Source organism: Saccostrea echinata, unplaced genomic scaffold (assembly GCF_033153115.1).
Source record: "Saccostrea echinata isolate AGI-Se365-2 ecotype Australia unplaced genomic scaffold, CSIRO_AGI_Sech_v1 ptg000047l, whole genome shotgun sequence".
Lineage (NCBI taxonomy): Eukaryota > Metazoa > Mollusca > Bivalvia > Ostreida > Ostreidae > Saccostrea > Saccostrea echinata.
Genome location: NW_026889796.1, coordinates 11,085,782 through 11,100,611, shown reverse-complemented (window position 1 = coordinate 11,100,611; position 14,830 = coordinate 11,085,782). Strand labels below are relative to the sequence as shown.

General features: G+C 32.2%; 1 protein-coding gene across 1 annotated transcript; it reads left to right on the top strand.

The window, feature by feature from the left end:
• The first annotated feature begins 1,427 nt into the window (after positions 1–1,427).
• LOC133202364 (uncharacterized) lies at positions 1,428–14,296 on the top strand. Its single transcript, XM_061338179.1, has 17 exons — positions 1,428–1,716; positions 2,409–2,560; positions 2,760–2,890; positions 5,521–5,656; positions 5,951–6,019; positions 6,964–7,082; positions 7,467–7,548; positions 7,716–7,883; positions 7,970–8,056; positions 8,141–8,235; positions 8,405–8,512; positions 10,631–10,691; positions 11,107–11,211; positions 11,626–11,690; positions 11,856–11,927; positions 12,332–12,501; positions 13,253–14,296. The coding sequence occupies exons 1-17, from the start codon at positions 1,662–1,664 to the stop codon at positions 13,471–13,473; spliced, it is 1,896 nt and encodes a 631-aa protein (XP_061194163.1). The 5' UTR covers positions 1,428–1,661; the 3' UTR covers positions 13,474–14,296.
• The last annotated feature ends 534 nt before the right edge of the window (positions 14,297–14,830 follow it).

The window sequence follows — 14,830 nt, the reverse complement described above, 5'->3', positions numbered from 1 at the left end:
TCCCCCCGACTTCGTTCGGGGTAACGTAATTATTGATAAGATATATCAAGTATATAATTTAAAAAATACTCGTCTTTGTAACATTTTTTCTTTTGATGACGTTTAAATTTCAAAAAGTTTCTTAAGTGACTCTACATAATTATGTACCCCTTGAGCAGAACACATTAAGAGTAAGACAAATATTCGTGCTTTGTACATAGGTGCATATTTTATTAAGACGACCATAAAATAGTTTCATAAACATTTATTGGGGGGATTTAAAATACCCCTAATATGATCATGCATTTTCTTATGCGATTAATGGTAATATAATACATGTATATGTCCTTGAACGCTTACCAAACATTTCCGTAAGGCGTTTGACTTCTTTCAAAACAATTTCTGCCAGCCATTTGGACTATGAGTTTTGGCCAAACATGCAAAGCTGCATTTCTTTTTAGGGAAAAGAGTTAGAAGATCAAAGAACAGGGTTTACGCGACTAAAACAGTTTTCTGAGTATTTTTAATTCAAGTCAGTAGTTTTGAAACATTATCGCACTGTTTTAATATTGAACCTTCGAATGGAATGTAAAACAACATACAATCAATCATTCATTCATATTGAACCTTAACCTTTCCAAAAGGTGTTTACAGAATTTCTAATCTCAATTCCTTATAAAAATCAAACAAAAAAAAAAGAAGACCTAGTATCCGTTAAATCGACCAACAAAATTAACACTTGGAGAAGAAAGTTGAAATATTTAAGATACAATCTGAAGAAACGATTTCTGTAGAATTGAGAGAGAACAATATTTTTAATTCAATACCCTTCATTGATAATATATGTACTTAGAGATATGTCGATTTAGTTTATTTGCTTCAATCTTTTTTACGACCGGTCACCTCCTTTAAAGTCAGCATTTTGTAAGGTGTTATAATGACCTTGCTAGCGAATATATACCAAATATAACCAATCACTGAGTCGTATGTTGACTGAGATGTTTCGTATCAATTTTTAGACCTTTGTTTTTATACTGAATTTGGCTTTGAAATATCCCGACACCTGATCAGTATATAGGGCTTACGGTGGACGCTTATTCCTCCTATCTGTAGAGATAATTTAGCAGCTGGTCCCACCTCTGGAATTTCCGGGGGTACATGTTTTACGCCTTGTTCACAGATTTGTATTGTTTGTGGAATTTTATTAGATCGATCACTATTCGTTATCTTCAGCCTTTTTTTCATTATAAGCAATCTCTTTAGTTTTTAATTTTTATGACGTAAACCTAAAACGAAAACACGCATCATATATGTAAAGCCTACATTTTCTCTGCTCTGGTTCTGTAAATATGTACCAAAGGCACAACTGCAATCTTTGTGTCATTTGTGTCATTTAACATTTATTGATAAGCAAAGTTTACCTGCAAGTTTCTGTAGAAATTTTACAACCTAGGTATTTATACACATTGAAGGATCATTTGCTAATCTGATAAACTGAATAAAGGGAAGTCTGTTGTACAACCCAGAAATAGTGGAAAGGATATCACCAAATCCTCGAGAAGACTTCATGTAAATCGATCGCAAATAGGTCTTTAGAAAATTGTGATGATAAAATTTTTCTCTACATTTGTTTGAAGAAAGAAAAAAAAAATATTTTTCATGATTTTATCATTCGGGGGAAAATGAAATTGGAATGGATGTTCATTACAATTCTTCTGACAGTTCTTATAGACGGAGGTATGTGGTATATTTCATTTTCTTTACTCTCTGCTTTAATTTTCATGCTTATCTTACAAAACATTGAAGTTTAATTTAACTATTCGGTTTTGCGCTGTTTAAATTATACATTTTGCATGAATTTAACTTGTATGTACTAATATCTATAACATGTACATGTACATCTACTGAAGTTCATAACTATAATTTCTTTTACTATTTCTTTTTCGAAACACAATTCTCCTTGTTAAATTTTCAAGCAATTAAGATTTCATGTAACCTCAGCAATTCCTCACCCATTTATATAATGGTTTATGAACTAATATAATAAACTGTATACTGATTGCAAGAAAATTATGTACTAACTACAATGTTATCTTTCATTTAACAGTAAATATATAATTCTAGTTTTACAGTTTTAATGCAAATATAATTCGGAACCAAAAAATTAATTCATAAAAATATTTGATATGATATCGTTCTATCGACTCACATTTAGTACATTTAACAGTTCCCTAAGGCTAGAATTTAAAGAAAAAAGTGGTATCATCACAGGGAAATGAATGTAAACAACATTTTGGGATGTGATAAATACATGTATTTGAATTAGATAACATGTTCAAGAATGATATACTGCAAAGTAAATCGAAGTAATTCATGATAAAAATGACTCTGTGGTAAAAAACACAAAAGAGGATGTTTAATTTCCACAGGTGAATATTTGTCATCTAATCTTGACGACCTACAAAAAGAGTACGGAGAATGGCGTCTACAGAAATCTCCTGATTATCCCACTTCCATAGGCATATACAAATATAACGACCAAGTAGAGAAATATTCATATTCTGGATTTGATGAAGAATATGTATGTACCAAATCAAACCTGTTTATACTATTGTAAAGGTGGTAGATTTAGCTCTGATTTTTACGACATGAAGAGCTCGTTGTTTAAAATTGAATTGATTAGTATTGAATAAAGGTCTACGAATTCAGATAAAGAAATTAAATTCCTTAAAAATTATTTGTGGATCCTTTTCATGCCTTATCATTTTTTCTTAACGCAGAGGAAATATGTGAGCCTTCAAAGCCGTTTGAATTCGATTGTATATGACCAACTTTCACCGAAAGAAAAGACTGATTATGATATATTCAACGACACACTATCAACGCTTATTAGAGGATACAGATGGAAAGAGTATGTAAAAACTTTAACTCTGTCGAACTGTACTTTATTAACGAAAAGTCACAAATATTGTTTTAGAAAATTAAACATCTTATCAAATTGATAGGATTGATGGTCTCGAGTAGCCTGGTGGTTGAGAGCTTCGTGACCGGTGTTGTAGAGTGAGACTTCCCCTTGCTCAGACCCCCCCCCCCCCCCCCCCAAGAAGTCATGCTCTAGAGCGAGCCTTCCCCCAGAAGTCTGGCTCTAGTGTGAGACTTCACCCTAGGGGAATTCTGACTCCAGAGCGACAGGCAGGACCTTCGGGGTAATTTCACTCTAAAGTCACACTTCCCTTCAGGAAGACCTACTCTACTACTTGTTGTAGAGTCAGACTTCTCCCATAGCAAGTGTTCCCCTTTCATTTAATCTTGCTTTTACTAGTACTACAATCACCCTATAGAGATAATTCAGTTAACAAACCTTAAGGTCAAGATCTAGTAAATGACTTAAGACTGTCTTTTTGGTGCTAGGTCCATTATGACGTCATAATCAATTTAAACTTAATTTTTCCCGTACTTTACAGCTCTAATAGAATTATGTAGAAAATACATCACTTTTGTGGAATTCAATTTGAAATCATGTAAAAATTAATCCCGATACCTATATTCAATTTGATTTTATTTTAAAGAAAAGGCTAAGAACACACAGATTACCATTTTCTGAGAGACTGTAGGCAATCTGGATATATTTTATTTGTCTGATATGGAAAAAACTTCCATATTCGTGACTGCTTTTCTTAATTTTCATTGCAAATGACAGTTTAAAGTATGGTTTTTCGTCTTGTTTATCTACAAATTATGCCCCGGTACACCTTATTTGACCAAGCTATAGTTATAAAGCATCATTAAAGGAATTTATTTCTCAAATTTGAGAAATCTTTAGGCTCCTTTCATTTACTAGATCTTGACCTTGATTGCCCCATTTTCACTGAAAATGAGGGATATTAATTTGGGTCTGTCTGTCCGTTTTTCCGTCCGTCCGACCGACCTACTAGCTGTTACATGTATTTCATACTAATTGTTATAGGCCATTATTCTAATCGTTAAAATGATAATGTCCTTCGGACCCGGTTTAATGATAGAATGCGTTCTATGTATTTGGCAATGTAGCAAAACTTACATGAGCGATAACTCGAACTCATTGCATTTACCATGAACAATCCAGAGAGTTCCAAATGTGAACATGGCGTGTAAATTTGAAGCGAGTAAAAACCTATTAGAAAAAGTGTTGAATTCTTCCTTTATATGGATTAATTTTTTGGGTGAAAAGTTTCCACATCACAAAAAGGTTTTTTATGATTAATTTGATGGTTATTTTCCATGCAACTTCATTTGATTTTCTCCAAAACCGTTTCGGAGCCATTCTGCAATTTTCTGCTTCTTTGCAGGTATATGGGAGGCATTCTAATTTGGTGAAGGCCTGTCCCCGAAACACAGTTAGATTATTCTAACTAATCGTAACCAATTATTTATATAAATGTGTTAATAAAGAAAATTGTAAAAAGTTTTCTAAATTTAAGTGTTTGAACGTATATTGCCTAGGCAACCTTCGCTTCTGAAGGCCGAATTAGTAAATAAGTGAGATTATTATGCATCATTATAATTATTCTATACAACACGCTTTATGATTGGTTCTTGACAGTCAAGTGACAGAGCCAGAAAAATTCATATTTCCCTGTTGTTGTTCGGAGACCTTGTGTGTTTTCTCGAGCGAACCTCCTGAGAGCAGCACCAAACTTACAATAGTAGAAAGGTTTCAGTCCACCAAGCAGTGACGAATTAGAGATATTCTTTCCAAAAAGATGCTTTAAAAGAGTCAAAGAAATCGAAAATAATTGTCTATGAAGGGTTCAAGACTTCTCTTAAAACATTTAAGTGACTTCTTGAACTATAAGTGAATTTGAGAGCGGTGCCAAATTTGAACGTTTCTGATTATTTTTAAAGGCTTGTCAATTTCGATATAATAAACAATTTATTGCATGAATGTTTGGGAACTATGAAATTTATTCAACGAAGAAAAATAATTGTTTCTCTATAATAAACAACGTGATGTTCTGGAAATATGAAGATTTATTCGGCCAAGAAAAATCATATTCCTCTCGGGGGAAGACCTAAATCTTCATATTTTCATCACAATCATGCAGTGAATGTATGACAGGATTTGGTAGAAAGGGATAGGAAGAATCAAGCTTGTTCGCTAGATTTCCAATTAAGAGAAGAAATTAATTTTCGATACGTTTGCCTCATCTTTAGTCCACAGTATCAGAGAAACAGGAAATTCAAATTTTTGTTTGGTTTGTGCAATATATGTTTAAAATTAAGTCGAGAATTGGAGAGGAATAAAGCTAAGAATGTTCAGTCTGGAACTTTGCGAACGATACACGACATTCACAGACGGACAGGAACAGATCTAGATAGAAAGTGATACGAGTTACCTAAAACAATATCACTATAAACAATTCTTTAACTTTGGTTGTTAATCCTGGTAACGAAAGGAAATAAAAATTGTTTTAAAAGTCTTTTACTTTAAATAGAATGACAGAATATATACAATGTAATTCATTCACAAATTCACTCTATATGAAAGTTCTTACTTTATAGCTACAACATCCTAAACCCGATTAATTTCCTGGAAGGACCACAAATTGATCCATCTTCTCTTCCAAGTATTACCCCATTCGACACAGTAGGCGACTATGAAAACTATGTCAGGCGCTTAGAGCTGTATCCTAATCAGGTAAGATAATGTATGTATATTTTTGTTCCCAAAAATAATTTCATAATAATTGTATGTTATCTGTTTGTTTTACAAATGAATTTCTTAAATGTATATTCATGTTTACAAAATTAGGCATATGTCTTTTATTTGACATCACTTCATATAACAAGAACAATTATTAGAAAGTTCATTAATCAACACTTACAAACTGTATATCAATATGACATTTTATTTTTTGCTAAAGGAAAAAAACCATTGTTTCCAGTCGTTTGAGATTATTCTTTTAATATATTGCTGAACCTTTTCTTTAAGATAGGAGAAATGATGTCGTTATTTAATAAAGCAATAGAAAAAGGCCACACGTATCATAATGTTTCTGTGGTAAGTATTACATACAGCTAAGTATAATAAAAAATATGTGTTCGATTGTCAGTTTTTAATTGATTGACCAGAGGAAATGTTGGTATATATTCCCAGAGTGTATAGAAAAAATTCTACAAGAAAGGAGAGGATGGTTGAGATATTTTTGTATAAGATGAGACACATATGTAGGTATTTAAGGGGGTTGATTTGAGTTTTATTGTGTAAAACTTGCAAAAGAAAAACTCTTTAATTTTATTCCATGTGCAGCCCCTACACCAACTTCAGTGTACATGCAAAGTTTGAGGAAAATCTATCGTCATGGTTTTTTTAAGGGATCATTTCAAAATATATTTAATATTAATATAGGATTGTATGGGAAAATGCTTTTTCGCACTTCAAAGCAAGTTATAAAAATATTACAACACACATTTTGCTAGAATCACATGTGATGAGGAAAAAATATATTGTACAATATATGGATGAAGCATAGAAATCTACAGTCTTGTTTCCAGAGGGAGGATCTCAAAATGTCAAAATTTACGAAATTTTCCTTCTTTTATGGAGTAATACAAAAATATGACAGATGCTAAGGATTTACACAGAAAAAAAATACCAAAAATAATTGTGAGATTTTCAAATTCCTGTGTTTAAAATTTTAAGAACGTATTTTTTAAAATACTTTATGACCGCCTCTTTGAGAACTTAAGTTGATCACAAACACACTATATAAGGACGTCCGTCTACGTATCAGTTAGACAAATTGTTAAAAAAAAATCTTAAAAGATGTTATGAAAATCTTCACCTGTGACTTCTTAATTTTGTTAAATTTGATAAATTTTGTTTGAAATAATTGTTTTAAAACTGTAAATACACTTTATTTCCCTATTCTGGGCAAATTATTGCGCAAAGAAAACCCAGTCGATCCCATAAATTAATCCATCTATATTTTTCTTTCATTTTAGAAAAGAGTTCCTGATCAAATAGATGCGATTCTTACTAACGCGACTGCTGAAAACTTCCCTCTCTACAAACCGTTTCTCGAAAAATTGACAAATCTGACAACTATTGATGAATCTAAGAAGTAGGTTTTATTACGCTTAAAAAAAAACAACAAAAAAACAAGTCGTTTTACAAAACTTAACTATGGTTAAATAAAATGCTATTTATTACGTACTTGGTTAATGGATTGATGAAAAAAGTTGCGTTTATATTATACATTGATGGCATTATGGTACATGTACTTATACAGGGTTATTTTTGTCCCGTGCTATTTTCGCCCTTTAAAACTTGCAAAAATTTGTCCCGTTTTTAATTCGCCCAGACGCACTTCTCTTTAAGAGATAATGCCGTCTCCTTTAAACTGAATTTAAGAAAAAGAGAGATACTTTTTACAAGCCACTAATGTATGGTAAATACTCTTGAAGAGAATTTCATTACTCACTAAAATATCGGTCATAAATTGTAGAGCAGATATGAGAGAAAGGGCAAGGTCAGCTGTCCAAAACATGATCCAAAAATTTAGAGACTTAAAGAGATATTTTGAAACCGTAAGTGTTAAAATATGCTTGTTAGCATATGTATACAATTAGATAACTAGTTATAGAAGAATGATTTATTTGTGAGTATTAATACATTCTTAACTTTTAAATTTCAATATAAATTGATAACATTTAGATCAAATTGGCATACATATTGTATTTGAAAACTCTTTCAGGAATATTTTCTTCATGTAAGAAGTGGTTACGGGGTAAGTAGTTGGGATAAAGGAGGTGAATTTTACAAAGAATGTCTACGTTGGCACCTCTCTCTGGATTTAACACCAGACGCAGTCCATCACAAGGGTTTACAAGAAGTGGAGAGAATTTCTTCGGAGATGAGAAAGGTGAGAGCATATGTTTCATTTTAGAAAGCAAGACAGAATGGCATTTTTAGATTGTTAATTGTTTTATTTTCTCACTTTTTATGTAGATCATGATGAAATTAAATCATAAGGGATCTGTGAAGGAGTTTTTCGACAAGATCAAGGCGGATCCAAATAATTATCTAAATACTGGCGTAAGATTATTTCCATACATTCTCAGGTTTATTTTTCTTTTAAATCTTAAATAATGTTTTTTCAACTGTTAAATTTTTCAACAGGAAGAAATAATACAATGGTACAAGGATGCAATTAAAAATGACATTGAACCCCAATTGCCAAAGTTATTTAAAGACCTTCCTAACTTGCCAGTAGAGTAAGCAACTTAATTCAAATTTAATTGATGCCAAATTTAAAGATATAAAATATTCAAGTATCTTAAAGTTTTAGTATGAAAATCTGCTTTCAACCTAATTATATCTCATCTGATTTTAAACTGAAGGTTATTATGGTATGTGTCCCTTGGCTACAATCTATTTATTTAGTGTACAGCCGAATCCAATAGATGGGATTGATGGCCAGTATCTAGCAGGACCTCCCGATGGATCACGCCCGGGGGTATTCCAAGTGAACGTCTTCCATCCCAATAAATCGTATGTTTGAACTATTGAGTTATTCATTTAAAGAAAAATGAGACATGTATTTTTTTTTTTTTTTTTTTACAATTCACTACTTATTCTTCTATTATAGACACCTCACGGCTCAGCAAAGCCAAAAGTTTATAAAAAGACATAAAGTTATTTTGCTCCTCTGACTAACAGGACTCAGACTAGGTCGAAAATGTTGTGCCAAACTATATGTCCGTTGTTTATAATTCGTCGTGGACATGAATTCGTGGAACTCTTCATATCTCTTAAACAACGATATTAACCCCCACGAAAATTTGTGATTTCACAGTAGTTTATTATATAACTTGCTTGAAATGAGAGGACCTTTCGTACAATTATTTTTGGACTGGTTAATTCTGCATTTATCTTGTGTACCTTGGGATATTTTGTTATATTTGGATAATCATAATTAGTCTTCGATTTTTTAGGTCACCCGAGTCACTCAGGTGACCTATTCTATCTCTTTTCGTCCGTCGTCGTGCGTCGTCCGTCGTTCTTCGGTCGTAAACTTTTGAACATTTTCAGCTTCTTCTCTGAAACCAGCAAACCAATTTCAACCAATTTTGGCATATAGCATCTATGGGTGAAGGGAAACAAAAATTGTGAAATTCGTGGCCCCTGCCCCCCTGGGGCCTGAGGGGTGGGGCCAAAACCATCAAAATTAATGCAATCTTTAAAAATCTTCTTCTTTACCCCTGGACATCAAGCAGTCAAACTGTTGGCATGATTATAATAAGCATTGAGCCCTCCACCAAAATTGTGAAATTCATGGACCCAGGGTCAGAGGTTCTGGTGCTAGGGGGGCGGGGCTATATAGATCATATAGTGAAAGTGCATTATTTCTTTGAAAATCTTCTTCTCTACTCCTGGGTATTATTGAAAAAATTGAATACATAGTTATGATAAGCAAGGATGACTCTACCAAAATTGTGAATTTCATGACCCCAGGGTCAGGGGTTCTGGTGCTAGGGCGGGGCTATATAGATTATATAGTGAAAGTGCATTATTTCTTTGAAAATCTTCTTCTCTACTCCTGGGTATTATTGAAACAAATTGAATACATAGTTATGATAAGCAAGAGTGCCTCTACCAAATTTGTGAAATTCATAGTCCAAGGTTCAGGGGTTCTTGTGCTAGGGCGGGGCTATATAGATTATATAGTGAAAGTGCATTATTTCTTTGAAAATCTTCTTCTCTACTCCTGGGTATTATTTAAACAAATGCATAGTTATGATAAGCAAGGATGCCTCTTCCAAAATTGTGAATTTCATGATCCCTGGATCAGAGGTTCTGATGTTAGGGCGGGGCTCTATTTATTATAGAGTGAAAATGCATTAATGCTTTAAAAATCTTCTCTGCACCTGGGCATATCAGAGGCAAAAAGAGTAAACGTTTTAATAAAGAAGGGTGTTTTTTGAACATCGGGACCATTTGGTGAAGTGTTCTGGTCCAGGCTAGGGCTCTATTAATTTGTATTCTACTGAGAGGAGTTATTACCCTTTGCCATTTACTTGTGATAATTAATCACTGTAAATAATGTACTTGAAAGGCTAATAGAGTAAGAGAATTATGCAAGAATTTTTATTGCATAATACAAAAAGTACTTTCATAGTTTTAATGATCAGGTAGACTTGAAAATAATAGATAAATAAAAATGAGACAAAAATAACTTGTCTTATTAAATGTTCATCAAAGACCAAGAGAGACCAATGTAAGATATTTCAACAAGGAATTAAAAGAGTACAGAAGCACTGATAGTTTGTTTACATACTGTCTGGCTAGAGTGATAAATGGGGAACAGATTAGAACCTAATTTATGAACTGTTAATGAATACTAGACTAATAATATTGTTGATCCTGATCATACTATTTTTCTTGCTTTTGGGCAACACAGCTTCACCTTTCAGTTCATTTTATACTCTATGGATCCTTTAAATTGTTGTATTATACTCAGGTGACCGTTAAGGCCCTTGGGCCTCTTGTTTTAAAATCCATTATAACAAGCAATTTTTTTTTGAAATTTGGCTTGTTAAAATGTTTTTAATTATAAAGAATGGAAAGAGAAATTTTGTCTTATATATCCTTTTCATTGTACATTTTTAGTATTAAAATTGACTTTATGGCTCTTTTACTTCACGAGACAATTCCTGGTCATCACTTACAGGTAAGCAGATCCATGTAATATTTCTGTCATTGCATTACATATTTTCCATTAAATGATCACAAAGAGTATTTCTTCGTCATTTTTTTCTTCAAAAAATGGTAATTACACTGGTATATATATATTTACTGGTAAAATTGAATTTAATTTTCTGTGATTGACTATTTAAAAAAACGAATTGAAATGAATCACATATTATGAAGTATTATCTCTAAATTCTTGGCAATTACATGTATCAAAGTATTATTTTCAATGTAATTGCGTATTGTTTTCAAGAACAAACATTTTTATCCAGGTAATCCGTTGTCGTATCGTAGACATCATATTTATGATAATAACTTCACGCACCAACAATTGTTTGTTAAATCCATTATAATTAACAGTGTAACAGTAATTTAAATGTCCTTTTACATGACAGATCAGCGTTGCATCTACTGTCCAAATCCCTAGTTATAGAAAGCAGATGACTGGGTATCTCTACACAGTTCCATTTGAAGCCCCGTTTTACACAGCCTATGTAGAGGTAAAAGCATGTAATATTTATTAAAAGTTATTATGCATATAGTACTCATTTTCATTTTTTTGAACAATCAAATACAAATTCGACCGTTTAAACAATTATAAAAATACATCGTTTGATGCAGGGTGTGTGCAAATTTATCATGTTTGGCTCCTTAAATCAATTTGGCAGTGGAAATTTGTGACGTTTGTAAGATATTGAAAAGTAATGGATTTGTTTTCGTATTCCTAGAAAAAAAGATTCCAGAAATTAGTTTTGAAAAATTATGATGCAACGTCCTCGACCTTAGTGTTTTGGAATTGATCAATATCTTGAGAATTTTGTAAATACTATTCAAACTACTAATGATGTTCCTTAAAAAAATGGGGAAAAATCATCTTACTTTGCGTTAACCTTTCTCATGTTTACATAATGCAGGGATGGGCATTGTATGCAGAATCTTTGGGTGAAGAAATGAACGTATACAAAACTGATAATGATCTGTAAGGATTAATTTTATATGGAAATTTTAGTCAATATCAATTAACGATTTTTTTTAGTGGGTTCTTTATTTTATTTATAAATGTACCAATTCATGCAATCAATCATTATATTTTAACAGAGTAGAAATTGAACAAAGCACATAATTCAATTATGATTTCTTGTAGTATGGGAAGATACGGATCGGAAATATTTAGAGCCTGTCGTCTTGTAGTCGATACAGGATTGCATTACTTTAAGTTTGTATATCTTGCATTTAAATAAAACATGAAAACATATAACCATATCAATGGACTATAGCAAAATATCTAAGAGTCAATCTTTATATCTAAATACAATCTATATTTCTAACACGGAAACCGATACAAGTATTTAGAGATATTTGTATCTTATAACAATCTTAGCTCAAACTCAACCTAAAATATCAAATGTATTTCATTTTTCAATGGAAGGGTATACAAGGAACACATTTCTTTGAATGAAAGTATTTAAGATGTAATGCTTAAGATGTCTCTATTAAAAATTAAATACATGTGCAGTTTGGAATGATTAGCATTTTGATATATACCATAGAGTCTACCAAACTTTAAGAAGGTTAAGTAAATCGAATGCACCATTATTGTTTTTCCTCTTGTCTTTTCAGTTGGACGAGACAACGTGCCATAGACTACATGTTGAATTACACAGCGTACAGTGAAAACTCTATCACGACTGAAATTGATAGATATCTGACATGGCCGGGCCAAGCATGTGCATACAAAATCGGCGAACTAAAAATAAAGGAATTGCGGGAAAGGGCTAAAAATGCGTTAGGTATTTTTCTTCCCGTATTCTTTTCACCATCGTCGGATACCCACGGGTGATCTCCTCTTTTACTCATCAACCGTTGGCAAACTCGCAGAAATATTAATATATGTCCTATGTATTTAATATGCTCGGGTCATTTGATTGGCTGCTGTACAGAGTCGCGATGGCAAATCAACGATTCACTCTTTACGTATGTATGTTTGGTAATGACAAAGGCTTTTCCGTGGTCACACCGATTGCAAACAATTCCACTCACCATTAAGCAGTTTGAGATAGGTACTCCTATTCCTGACTGGTATTTGATGCCAGTGACCTGTATGACTTGTCGTTTTTTGTTTTAAAACTAAATTCGCACGTTTTTAACAGGCGTTACGATATTAGCATAAATAGCAAACTAATAAACGTATTTTCAAAATTGAAGAGTTCCAACTTTCTGATTGGTTGTCTATAATCGACAAATTTGGATATTTAACGACGATATTTCAGCGAGATTGCCCACGGATGATGAGTAAAAGACGAGATCACCCGTGGGTATCCGAAGATGTATCACATATTTCACTGATTATGATATTAAGTGTTTGAAAATCCATGCACGATATATTGGTGACTGGAACCAAAAAATGGTAATGTTATCATTTCATAGTGGATTCAAACCAGTCTTTGTTCTGTGATAAAGTCCCTGTCCCTGAAATATGTGTAAATAAAAAAAATCATCTTATTAAAATGTATAAAACTGGACTCTTGGTTTACTTTTAAGGGTCAAAGTTTGATATCAGGGATTTTCATTCCATTGTTTTGAAAGACGGAGCTCTTCCTCTGAACATCCTGGAGAAAAATGTGGACCAGTGGATCGCTGAAACAAAAAATAAACCCTCAAAAACAACGAATCAGTGCACCTCAGAGGGATCTACAAAAACAGCTAATTTAAAAATGTTGCCAACTATTTTCATATTACTTTTGTTAAAATCTTTCTGTTGACATGCATATCATGCATATATGTAAATGAAGTATTTACTTCATTCATGTTTTGTAATTCCATTCGTATTGTATATATAATTTGATTATGTACAATCAAAGACAGACAAATTTCAAAAAATATCATGAGTATTGTGTATCCGAGTCAAAATCGAATTTATTAAGTGAAATGATATATTTAATAACTAACCTAATATTTTTTTTTTGTTTAAAAGATACTAGATAAGTATATCTTTTAGCTAATGATAGAATTAATGATGGTGATATTTTTTATATGAATGCTGTATACTGTAAACCAATAATAATTCGCGATTTTTTAGTTGAAATCTATCTGCTACGAATAATTTTAGCGACTTAGGAATTATGCAATGAAATAAAGAGTTCACATACAGAAAAATTCAAGATTTAAAGGAGGTCGCACTACCCTCCTGGAAATTTCTCACACGTGAATAAAAGTTGGTTTATAGTACATGCCTTCTTCAGTTTTTGTGCACGTTTGAGAACATTAACTATTTTAAAGAGAAAGGTCTTTATTTTATAATTACCAAAATTTGCCCCCAGAATCAAACTTTGATGGAGAAGTCTATAATTGTGTTCTAAATCAAGGGGATATATGCAGACTTCAAAGCCTTAAATATATTCATTAGCCATGATGCCATGTTTTAAAAATGACCTTAATTCAAAATGTCCTTGATTTATATAGAGAAAAAGGTGTAAATTACGTCGATAAATTGAGTGAAAGTCAGCAGGCGCAGGTTTGCTCCAACTCATGTTTTGCTATAATGTATAGGAATTATAACATAAATGAAAAATGTTAATATTGTGATGGAACAGGTTTGCTTTATTTACATAGTCAAAATAACAAATTTTGACCTCTTTCTGAAAATTAACGCAAAATCAAAAAAAATTGCAAATACTTTACTTCGAAACTATTATATTTTTGTTAACTCAGATTTTCAAATAATGTATACAATTCAGCACACACAAGTTTTCAAACTTTAACTGTTATGGGGTCAAAAAATATGAATATACTGCATTTAGCTTTTTCATTCGTTTTGTAAAAAGGAAGATGCACTTCACCAGGACACTCAATGAAATCAATATCTCAGAATTAAACTGACGGTCTCATTTCTCTTTTAACAATATACATTAACTTGATTTCTTTGCACAAATTACTTATCTATTTTGTTGCAATTATTTCTTCAACCACTAATAGTCAGAAGAGGAAAGAAAATATCAAGTCAATTTTGTATGTGAGTACTGTAAAATCACGTATTTTTGTGGGGTCAAATTTTCGACGTTTGAGGGAAAATATTGATTTATGGGGATTTGATTTCATGGTTGGAGACGTGTTGCGTAG

Coding starts and splice junctions, on each gene's coding strand:
- LOC133202364 (XM_061338179.1), top strand. CDS start 1,662: ATGAAATTGGAATGGATGTTCATTACAATTCTTCTGACAGTTCTTATA. Junction 8,236..8,404: donor CTTCCTAACTTGCCAGTAGA/GTAAGCAACTTA, acceptor CTATTTATTTAG/TGTACAGCCGAATCCAATAG. Junction 12,502..13,252: donor AAGGGCTAAAAATGCGTTAG/GTATTTTTCTTC, acceptor TTTACTTTTAAG/GGTCAAAGTTTGATATCAGG.